The following is a 12,408-nucleotide window of genomic DNA, read 5'->3' on the forward strand; positions in this document are numbered from 1 at the left end:
ACTCTCTCCTTGTCTCCCCATTTTCTTACTCCATGACTCTCCATTACCTCTCTCTCTGTTTCTCCATTTTCTCTTTCCATTTCTCACCGTTCTCCCTCTCCCTAACATTCAATTTTCTCTCTCTCTGACTCTCTGTTCTCTCTCTCGCTGACTCCCCAGTATCTCTCTCCCTGCCTCTCCTTTCTCTCTCTCTCTGAATCACCCTTCTCTCTCTGTCTGACTCTCCATTCTCTCTCTCCCTGAATCACCATTCTCTCTCTGTCTGACTCTACCTGATTGTCTGTTCTCTCTCTCCATTTCCCCTCTCCCTGATTCTCTGCACTGTCTCTCTCTGACTCTGCGTTTCCTCTCTCACTGTCACTCCATTCTCTCTTTCCCCCTCTCCTCGTTCTCTCTCACCCTGAACCTCGTTTCTCCCTCTCCCCGGCTCTCCAAACTCTCTCCCCCTTAACGCTCTGTTCTGTCTCCACCTGACTCTCCATTCTCTCCCTCTCTGACTCTCCATTGTCTCTCTCCCTGTCTCTCTGTTCTTTCTATCCTTGACTCTCCGCTCTCTCTCCCCTTAACTCTCTAATCTCTCTCCCCCTCTCTCACTCTCCATTCTCTCTCTCCCTGTCTCTCCGTTCTCTCTCTCCCTGCCTCTCTCTTCTCTCTCCGATTTTCCCTTATCTCTTTCCATGAATCTCTGTTCTCTCCTCCCTGACTCTCCCTTTCCGCTCACCTATCCCTGGCCCTCAGTTTTCTCACTCACTCTCTCTCTCTGATTTATCTCTCCCCAACTATCTGTTCTCTCTCTCCCCACTCGCTCTCCCTTCTGTCCCTCCCTAACTCCCTGTTCTGTCTCACCCCGCTCGCTCTCCATTCTCTCACTGCCTGACTGTCGGTTCTCTCTCGCCCCGACTCACCGTCCTCTCTCTCTCTCTCCCTCTCTGATATGTTGCTCTCTGTTTTTCAGAGTAATGAAGGTGGGATGGTGGTGCAGCTTCCCCGCACCGTCACGACTTTTAACCAGTCAGGTTTGCGACCTGGTGAGGATTATACAGTTAACCTGGTCGCTCTGAAAGGGCAAAGCAGGAGCTCAACAGCAACAACAACTGTGTCAACCTGTGAGTGAAATCACCTTTCACAAGCAAAGATTCATCAAATGGGCAGACACCAAAATCACTGGGGTACAGTCCCACACACACTGACTCTCACTGGGGTACAACCACACACACACTGACTCTCACTGGGGTACAGTTCCACACACACTGATTCTCACTGGCGTACAGTTCCACACAAACAGACTTTCACTGGTGTACATTTCCACACACACTGACTATCACTGGTGTACTGTTCAACACGCATTGGCTTTCACTGGGGCACAGTTCTACCCACTCAGTCTCTCAGAATCTCACAGTGCAGAAGTGGCCCTTTGGCCCATTGAGTCTGCACCGACACTTGAGAAACACCTGATCTACCTAACAAATCCCATTTACCAGCACTTGACCGATAGCCTTGAATGTTATGACAAGCCATGTGCTTATCCAGGTACTTTTTAAAGGATGTGAGGCAACCTGCCTCCACCACCCTCCCAGGCAGTGCATTCCAGACCGTCACCACCCTCTGGGTAGAAACGTTTTTCCTCACATCCCCCCTAAACCTCCTGCCCCTCACGTTGAACTTATGTCCCCTTGTGACTGACCCTTCATCTAAGGGGAACAGCTGCTCCCTATCCACCCTGTCCATGCCCCTCATAATCTTGTATACCTCAATCAGTCTTCTCTGCTCCAACGAAAACAATCCAAGTCTATCCAACCTCTCTTCATAACTTAAATGTTTCATCCCAGGCAACATCCTGGTGAATCTCCTCTGTACCCCCTCCAGTGCAATCACATCCTTCCTATAATGTGGCGACCAAAACTGCACACAGTACTCCAGCTGTGGCCTCACAAATCTTCTATACAACTCCAACATGACCTCCCTACTTTTGTAATCTATGCCTCGACTGATAAAGGTAAGTGTCCCATATGCTTTTTTCACCACCCCACTAACATGCCCCTCCGCCTTCAGAGATCTATGGACACACATGCCAAGGTCCCTTTGTTCCTCAGAACTTCCTTATGTCATGCCGTTTATTGAATACTTCCTTGTCAAATTACTCCTTCCAAAGTGTATCACATCACACTTTTCAGGGTTAAATTCCATCTGCCATTTATCTGCCCATTTGACCATCCCGTCTATATCTTCCTGTAGCCCAAGACACTCACCCTCACTGTTAACCATCCGGCCAACCTTTGTGTCATCCGCAAACTTACTAATCCTACCCCCCACATAGTCATCTATGTCGTTTATATAAATGACGAAAAATAGGGGACCCAGCACAGATCCCTGTGGTATGCCACTGGACACTGGCTTCCAGTCACTAAAGCAGCCTTCTGTCATCACCCTCTGCCTCCTACAACTAAGCCAATTTTGAATCCACCTTATCAAATTACCCTGTATCCCATGTGAACTTGCCTTCTTTATAATTCTCCCATGTGGGACATGTCAAAAGGCTTTGCTGAAATCCATATAAACTACATCAACTGCACTACCCTCATCTACACACTTGGTCACCTCCTCAAAAAATTCAATCAAATTTGTTAGGCATGACCTCCCTCTGTCAAAGCCATACTGACTATCCCTTATCAAACCTTGCCTCTCCAAGTGGAGATAGATTCTCTCCTTCAGAATTTTCTCCAATAGTTTCCCTACCACTGATTTGAGACTCACTGGCCTGTAGTTCTCACTGGGTTATGGTTCCACACACTGACTCTCACTGGGGTAGAGAGCCACACTCACTGACTCACTGTTACAGTTCTACACATACAGACTCTCACTGTGGTACAGTTCCACATTCTGAAGCTCACTGGGTTATGGGTCCCACACACACTGACAATCACTGGGGTATGTATTCCACACACACACTGACTCTCAATGGGGTACAGGTCCCACAAATTCTGAATCTCACTGGGGTACAGTTCCACACACACTGACTCTCACTGGGGTACAGCCACATACACTGACTCTCACTGGTGTACAGCCACACACACTGACTCTCACTGGGGTACAGCCACACACACTGACTCTCACTGGTGTACAGCCACACACACTGACTCTCACTGGTGTACAGCCACACACACAGACTCTCACTGGGGTACAGCCACACACACTGACTCTCACTGGGGTACAGCCACACACACTGACTCTCACTGGTGTACAGCTACACACACTGACTCTCACTGGGGTACAGCCACACACACTGACTCTCACTGGTGTACAGCCACACACACTGACTCTCACTGGGGTACAGCCACACACACTGACTCTCACTGGGGTACAGCCACACACACTGACTCTCACTGGTGTACAGCTACACACACTGACTCTCACTGGTGTACAGCCACACACACTGACTCTCACTGGTGTACAGCCACACACACTGACTCTCACTGGGGTACACAAGTGTAGGATGATGATCATATTATTAATTTAATGGTGTTGTCTATGGGGTTATTTCTGACAGGACAGAGGGACAACTCCTTAGTTCTTCCTCGAATAATGGTTGTGGAATCTTTGATGTCCATGGTGTGGAGAGATGGCCATGGTTAAATGTTTCATCCCAATGTTCGAATGTGCTACACTGCCTCAGGGCATCTAAATATCAACCTGAGTTACCTGCCCAAGTCTCTGGAGAGGAACATGCTCCAGAACAGAGTCCAGTGACCAAAAGAAATAATTGCATGACAAGTTTTCACACTTTAAGACTTATACTGTAATGAACCAACTAAAATCAACATAGATCAAACATTTCTTAACAGGCAACGTTTTGACACTGTTACAGGATGTCAGCCCTGCCACCAGATATCTAACCTTCCAGATCATATCCCACGCTCCTCCGGGGTTTTCAGCAGGCTTTCAGGAGGACCCTGTTATATCAGGGTGAGTCTTCCTTTGAAAGTCTGTCCACTCAGTTTTCTGAGGATCCCCCAAACCAGCCTCTAGCAGAAAGGCACTCCTCGCCGATTCCTTGGCCCTGGAAACTTACAAGTCCCATCTCTTCATGTAGAGAACCAGTTCTCACTAGCTGTGTGGACACTGCTTCTGTTTCCTCTCCATGTCTGTCCGGGCCTCCGTGTCTTCATCTCCATGTCTCTGTGTCTCCACATCCATGTCTCCATGGTTCCATGTTCCCATGTTTCTGTCTCCCCTATCTGTTCATGTCTACGTTTCTCTATCTCTTAATGCCTCTCTCTCTTCATGTCGCCATCTCTCTGTTTCCCCATCTCATCCTCTCCCAGTCTCTCTGTGTCTCTGTCTCTCTTCTCTCTCTGTGTCTCCATCTCTCTGTGCTTCTGCCTCTCCGTTCCTCTGTGTCTCTGTGCCTGTGTGTCCAGAAAACCTGCTGCCCCTCTTTTTACTGTCAAGGTGTGAAAACGAGACCTGGGGCTGGGTTTTCAGGTGGGTTCAGGAAAACCTGACCTGTGCACTTTTGCACCTGCTGAAATTCACCCCCGACCCATGTGTGACTTTGCCCAGGATTGTTGTCTTTTCGCACAGGGATCAGGTTTGAAGTTTACTTTGTGAGCCACAATGGAGTGTGTCAGGAGCAGAGGTGCAGAGGAAGGCTGGTTAGAAGGCCTGCCTCAGCTCTCCCACACAGCAGCTCACCTCAACACCCCCCAACATCATAAAAACATCACCCTTCATCCTCTCTCCCCTTCCACCCACCCATGCTACCCCATGTCCCTTTAAGGTTGCCCATGCCACCCCATTCCTCCTCATCCCCACCATGACCTCCATAGCTACTCACCCAGTATGCACTATGTACAGTCCTCATCAGCCATGCAATATCAATGGGAATTATTTTCAAATTACTGGGGAAAAACCTCTAACAATCTAATGAACTCCTGAAATCAAACACACTATCGCTGATCTTGGTAAGAAAAACAAAACCTACTCCAATGTAAAGGCAAATGTAATCATTTAAGTGCCTATTATGTTTGTAACCGAACAAGATAGCAGATTAAGACAAATTTTATTATTAAAGCCTCTTAAAGCTGCTAATTATTCTTCGGTCAATAGACCAGTCGCTGAGCTGAAGCCATAACAGCTGTTGCAACCCAGCCAAGCATTCATAATGACTGCAGTTGTCATAACAAATTTTACAGTGCCTGAAACTAACTGAACACATGGTATCCCATTTCCATTTCAAAGCAGAGTGCCTGACAATCAATGGAGGGGAGCAGGCACTGAGATTTTTTTCAACTTTCAAAAGCATGTTTCTTTTTAATCAGTCAGAACTGTCAGTTGATTTAAATCACAGCACGAAACATGCCAGCCATTTTTTTTCACATTTCTTAATATGTGGAGAATTGGAAAAGTACTGTAATACATAACAACAATGGCACAATGCTTATCAAAGAAAGATCAACCTACAGGTTTCAGGACAACTTACAGGGCAGATGATGAATCACAGCATTATAAACACATCTACATTACAATAAACCACCCAATATCTATAATTTGAAGGTGTGAAAACACTTTACACATACCTTTCAGAATGGTCCTGATTCAAAGGACAAAGAACAAAGAAAAGTACAGCACAGGAACAGGCCCTTCGGCCCTCCAAGCCTGCGCCGATCATATTGCCTGTCAAACTAAAACATTTTGCACTTCCGGAGTCCGTAACCCTCTATTCCCATCCTATTCATGTATTTGTCAAGCTGCCTCTTAAACATCACTATCGTACCTGCTTCCACCACCTCCTCTGGCAGCGAATTCCAGACACTCACTACCCTCTGCGTAAAAAACTTGCCCTCCTCTAAAGTTTTCTCCTCTCACCTTAAATCTATGTCCCCTAGTAATTGACTCTTCCACCCTGGGAAAAAGCTTCTGACTATCTGCTCTGTCCATGCCACTCATAATTTTGTAAACTTCTATCAAGTCGCCCCTCAATCTCCGTCGCTCTAGTGAGAACAATCCGAGTTTCTCCAACCTCTCCTCATAGCTAGTAACCTCCAGACCAGGCAGCATCCTGGTAAACCTCCTCTGCACCCTCTCCAATGCCTCCATATCCTTCTGGTAATGTGGCGACCAGAATTGCACGCAATATTCCAAGTGTGGCCTAACCAATGTTCTATACAGCTGCAGCATGATTCCTCAGCAGACTTCCTCAGCAGTTACGAACTTCACAAGGAGAGGTTTTTTTAGGGCTTCCAAAACCCACACCAGCACATGAAAATGGTATGCAGGAGGAAAAACAATTCTCCTCACAACAGTGATCCCCAATCTCAGAGGAGGTGCTGGTGCGTTTTGTACCCGCGTCCTTCCCAACCTGTGAAAAGGCCACACGGAGATGGAATGCGCTTGGGAAGGCAGAGAAGAAATGCTTTTCCTCCAAAAACTATCCAAGTGCAGCATTTTGTATCCTGATTCCCACCTCCATTTGGAGACAAAAATTTGGCCCCATAGGTTGCAGTTGCAGTGGGCCTGCCTCCAGGCAGAGTTAGTATGATCACACCATCCCACATTCAGAACATTCTGTTTTACCTTTAATTAAAAAGAAACAGTTTAGAACACACCTGTCTTATAAAGTCTCACTTTTGTAACAAGTTATTTAAAGAGACTGGAGAAGCTGGCCTTGCTTCTCTTCAGGCTGAGAATGGCTCCAGGGTGATTTTATGGGTGTGTTTAAAATGATGAATCACAGAGCAGACAGGTAGAAACTGGCGGGAGGAACATTAACCGGAGAACAATGATGTAAAATTAATGGTAAAAGTATCAGATGCAATTTGAGGAGAATATTTTTTTACACAGCGAGCTGGGATGCACGATCTGGATGGGCAGTGGAAACATATTCAATAGTAACTTTCAAAAGGGAATGGGACAAAACTGGACAAGGAAATATTTTGAGGGCTCAGGAGAAAGAGCAAGGGAGTGAGTTTTTTTTGATAGTTCTTAGTTCTGGCACAGGCATGCTGGGTCTGTTCTGTGCTGTAAGACTCGATGATTCATGGGATTCCTAATTTTCTAAGATCAAAAAAATAATTAAATTCAGCACATTCATAAAGCGTGGAAGTGTCATAGTTCAGTTACTGAACTGATAATCCAGTGAAGGTGACTCCAAGGCTAATCATGGGTTGTTTGAGAACTTGACTTGAGTTTTGATAAGAATATGCTAACAGGAAGAGTGCTCATGAAGCTATTGGATTGTCATAAAAACCCCGCTGGTTCAAGATTGATGAAGGAATCTTGCTGTCCCCGCACAACCTGGCCTGTTTGTGGTCCCAGTCCCACAGTAACTGATTCTGAAGTAAGTGCTTAGGTGTGTCAAGCATTACCCAAGGTTCAGGAAACAGACCTAGCAGTTTCTCAGAGAAACTCGGGACATTCAATGAATGCTGACCCTGCCTGCAATGTCTGCATGCTGAAAGTGGGTAAAGAAAATGAGGCAATCACCTGTGTGGAGTGAGCTGCAGACCAAGTCTGTTCCATTTCTCAATGTCTCCCAGCTGGTTTGGGACTCGGTGCTTTTGGGTTCCATGTGTGTGTCTATTCGGTGTTGGATACAGCTCTCCATTTCTTCCTGTGTTCAGTGATTGATGGACCAAATCAGATCACCATCAGGGAGGTGGCTGACACTTTTGCCTTTGTGGAATGGACACTTCCAAGAGCCCATGTCGACCACGTGCTGCTGTCGTATGGACTAGCCAGTGGGATGAGTGAGAAGACAGTGCTGAGGCTACAGCCCACTCTGAGCCAGTACTCCCTGCAGAATCTGAGACCCGCCTCACAGTATCAGGTATCAGTCACCAACATTCATGAGCATGGGCAGAGCCAACCAGTGACTGCAGCCTTTACCACAGGTAAGGTGTGTGTGTGTGTGTGCGTGTGTGTGTATATACATGTGCGTGTGTGTGTATATACATGTGCGTGTGTGTGTATACATATGTGCAAGAGTGCATGTAGGTGTCTGTGATCTCTGACCAGAACTTGTGGGGGAAAATCTGATTAGGGAGACCAATAATATTTTGTTTAAGTAGATAAAGTTTGAGATTCAAGAGGCCTGTTTTTGGAATAAAGCCACAAGATTCCATGAGTTTTGAACAAACTACATAAGTTCAGAAAAGATAAAACCACCCACAATATGGATCTCATACTCAAACATTCAGGGTAAGTATGAGGCACATGTGAGTTAACAATCAAACTGTGATCAAACACGCCACACTGCAGAGCAAATGACAGATGCAACTAGGAGAGAGCCCATGGATATCTCAAGAACGCACCTAGACATCAGCAAACACCAAGTCAAACACTATCAATGAAACTCTGTCTCAAGAGAGATTCCCAGCTTCAATCTTTAAAGCTCACTCCTTGGAATTCTCTTCAAAACTCGCTCTCACTCAGGTGGCTTTAACAATGGCCCACCAAACAGGGTTTCAATCTCACCTTCCAAGATTCTTCCTTAGCTCATTCATGGGATGTGGTTGTCACTGGCTAGACCAGCATTTATTGCCTTCTCCCTGGATTCCCAACACTAGCTCACAAGCGCACTTTCCGATCTATGGCAGCGCCAGGCAGAACATCGCTGCTCCAAAGGGGTTCCTTTCCCCCAATGGCCCCCTTTACTTAAAGTCTGCTCCCTTCAGCTCGCTCTTTAACTTAATTGGGACCTGCTTCTGTCCCTTTTATCTTTGTAACACTTATGGACAGGCAGTCTCCCTCAAACAGTCTCCCTCAAACAGTCTCCCTCAAACAGTCTCCCTCAAACAGTCTCCCTCAAACAGTCTCCCTCAAACTGACTCCCTCAAACAGTCTCCCTCAAACTGACTCCCTCAAACAGTCTCCCTCAAACTGACTCCCTCAAACAGTCTCCCTCAAACTGACTCCCTCAAACAGTCTCCCTCAAACAGTCTCCCTCAAACTGACTCCCTCAAACAGTCTCCCTCAAACAGTCTCCCTCAAACTGACTCCCTCAAAAAGTCTCCCTCAAACAGTCTCCCTCAAACTGACTCCCTCAAACTGACTCCCTCAAACTGACTCCCTCAAGCTGTCTCCCTCAAAAAGTCTCCGTCAAACAGTCTCCCTCAAACAGTCTCCCTCAAACAGTCTCCCTCAAACTGACTCCCTCAAACTGACTCCCTCAAAAAATCTCCCTCAAACAGTCTCCCTCAAACTGACTCCCTCAAACTGACTCCCTCAAACTGACTCCCTCAAACTGACTCCCTCAAACAGTCTCCCTCAAACAGTCTCCCTCAAACTGACTCCCTCAAACTGACTCCCTCAAACTGACTCCCTCAAACTGTCTCCCTCAAACTGTCTCCCTCAAACTGACTCCCTCAAACTGTCTCCCTCAAAGATTCTCCTGCAGTGTCCCTCCATCAGACTCCCTCAGACATTTTCCTTCAGGCATTTTCCCTCAGATATTCTTCCTCAGACATTCTCCCTCAGGCATTCTCCCTCACACAGTCTCCCTCACACAGTCTCTGTCTGAGGGAGTCTGTCTGAGGGAGACAGTTTGAGGGAGACTGTCTCCATCAAACAGACTCCTTCTGACAGTCTCTCTTAAAGAGACTCCCTCAAACTGGCTCCCTCAAACAGACTCTCTCAGACAGACTCCCTCAAACAGACTCTCTCAGACAGATTCCCTCAAACTGGCTCCCTCAGACTCCCTCCATCAGACTCCCTCAGACAGTCTACCTCTGAGAGAGCCTGTCTGAGGGAGACTGTCTCCATCAAACAGTCTCCCTCAAACAGACTCCCTCAAACGGGCTCCCTCAAACGGACTCCCTCAAACGGACTCCCTCAAACAGACTGCCTCAGACGGACTACCTCAAACAGACTGTCTCAAGAAGAGCTGTTCATTGACACTCGCACTGACCTGGGGACCTATCCAAACACTCCCATAGTGTCCTATCCTTGTTACCAGCTGGGATCCAATGTAACAAGCATTGCAACATCCTGTACCCTAAATGTTACATTCTCCACAAATTTCTAACTTTGCACCAGGGGCACAAAGATCACTGGATTTCATGATACTGTGTACATATGTGTGCCTGTGTGTAACACCGAGAGCCACAAAGTTATAAAGTCATTATGTGTAGATGGAAGTCATTCAGCCCGTTGATTCCATGCCAACTCTGAGAGCAAACCAGCCAATCCCATCCCCCCCACCTGGCCTCCCCCCACCCCCCAGGCTCCCACCCTCCGCCCCCCCAGGCTCTACCCCGTTGTCCCTGGAAGTTTATTTCTCTCATGTCCCCATCCAATTTCCTGTTGAAATTATTCATCGTCTCTGCTTCCACCCCCATCGTGGGCAGCGAGTTCCAGGTCATCACCACTCGCTGTGTAAACAAGTTCTTCCTCACATTCCCCCTGTATCTCTTGTTCAAAACCTTAAATCTGTGTCCCCCAGTCCTTGTACCATCAGCCAATGGGAACAGATTTTCTTTGTCTACCTTATATAAACCTGTCCTAATCTCGTACCCCTCTATCAAATCTCCCCTCAATCTCCTTTGCTCCAAGGAGAACAACCCCAGCTTCTCCGACCTAACCTTGTAACTAAAATCCCTCATCCCTGGAACCATTCTGGTAAATCTCCTCCGCACCCTCTCAAGGACCCTCACATCCTTCCTAAAGTGTGGTGACCAGAAATGGACACAATATTCTAGTTGGGGCCTAGCCAGAGCTTTATAAAGGTTCACCATAACTTCCCTGCTTTGATACCCAATACCTCTGTTTATGAAGCCCAATCCCATCTGCTTTACTAACCCTTCTCAATATGTCCAGTCACTGCCCCTCCCTTTCTTTCCTGTCAAAATGCATCACCTCACACTTCTCTCTATGAAATTCCAACTGCCACGTGTCTGCCCATTCTGCCAGCCTAGCTATGTCCTGGCGCAGTTGATTGACATCATTCTCACTGTTTATCACACGCATCTTCAAGTGACATAAATATTCTGGAACTCCCTCCTTTCACTGCAGACACTCCCCTGGACAGCTATTGATGTCACTGAGGTGATCACAGTTCAAGCCTGTGAGACTGTGCCAAGCCCACCATGTATGAATCTGTATGTACTCCTGTGTGTCTGAGTCATCAGTGTAAGTCATCCTGTATTTGTGTGTGTTTGGGCTCAGTATGAATACCTTGTCTGAATCATCCTATGTAAGCGCATCCTTGTGCTTGTTTGGCCAAACTTGGTCCTTTACAAGAATATATGTGTTTATCAATGTTACCTCACAGACTGGTCGACATTCAGCCTGAGCTTTCACTGAAAGAAGCTCCAAAACTTGTTTGTTTTCTCATGGACTGAAGGGAGCTTTTCTCAGTATCTAACCCCGTGCTGTACCTGTCCTGGGAGTGTTTGATGGGGACAGTGTAGAGGGAGCTATACTCTGTATCTAACCCCGTGCTGTACCTGTCCTGGGAGTGTTTGATGGGACAGTGTAGAGGGAGTTTTACTCTGTATCTAACCCCGTGCTGTACCTGTGCTGGGAGTGTTTGATGGATGGTGCCCATTTGAAATGACCTGATATGATTTCTCAATTTGTCCCATGAATCTCTGGTGTTTGTGGTTTGAATGGTGTGAATGTGGAATCAGTGCCAAAGATCCTATTTTAATGAGCACAGTAAAGTTTGTCTCAGTAATTGGATGTGGGCAGATTTTGAAGGGAAACCAGGATTCATTATTTAAAATAAATACAGTGCACGGTATTGTGGACTGTGACTGTGCTGGCCGTCTCTTGGAAGACCTAGCAGAGATTTGAGGGGCTGAATAGCTTCTCGTGTGCTATAAACTTTGAGCTTACATTATTCTTTTTGAATGGTTGGTGCTTAAGCTGTCTGAATATTGGATCATTCAGTGTAGAATTAGATTGTGGTTGATCTCCCTCTGCCCACTTCTGCTCCAAAGCCCCAATATCTTAATCTAACAAAAATCTATCAATCTCAGTTGAGAAACATTTTATTGGCCCCCCAACCTCAACAGCTTTTTTTGGTATGAGACTTCCTGATTTCCATAAGACCATAAGACATAGGAGCAGAAATTAGGCCATTCGGCCCATCGAATTTGCTCCGCCATTCAATCATGGCCGATAAGTTTCTCAACCCCATTCTCCCGCCTTCTCCCATAACCTTTGATTCCCTTACCAATCAAGAACCTATCTATCTCAGTCTTAAATACACTCAATGACCTGGCCTCCACAGCCTTCTGTGGCAATGAATTCCATAGATTCACCACTCTCTGGCTAAAGAAGTTTCTCCTCATCTCTGTTCTAAAAGGTCTTCCCTTTATTCTGAGGCTGTGCCCTCGGGTCCTAGTCTCTCCTACTAATGGAAACATCTTCCCCATGTCCACTCTATCCAGGCCTTTCAGTATTCTGTAA

At 46.6% G+C, this 12,408-nt stretch overlaps 1 protein-coding gene across 1 annotated transcript in view; it reads left to right on the plus strand.

The window, feature by feature from the left end:
- tnr (tenascin R (restrictin, janusin)) overlaps positions 1–12,408 on the plus strand; it is a 484,923-nt gene that overhangs the window by 149,831 nt on the left and 322,684 nt on the right. Inside the window, exons 5-6 of the mRNA XM_078561777.1 lie at positions 956–1,106; positions 7,620–7,889. Coding sequence (XP_078417903.1) covers positions 956–1,106; positions 7,620–7,889 — 421 coding nt within the window. The remainder of the gene's footprint in view (positions 1–955; positions 1,107–7,619; positions 7,890–12,408) is intronic.

This window comes from Cetorhinus maximus, chromosome 17, assembly GCF_964194155.1.
Source record: "Cetorhinus maximus chromosome 17, sCetMax3.hap1.1, whole genome shotgun sequence".
Classification (NCBI taxonomy): Eukaryota; Metazoa; Chordata; class Chondrichthyes; order Lamniformes; family Cetorhinidae; genus Cetorhinus; species Cetorhinus maximus.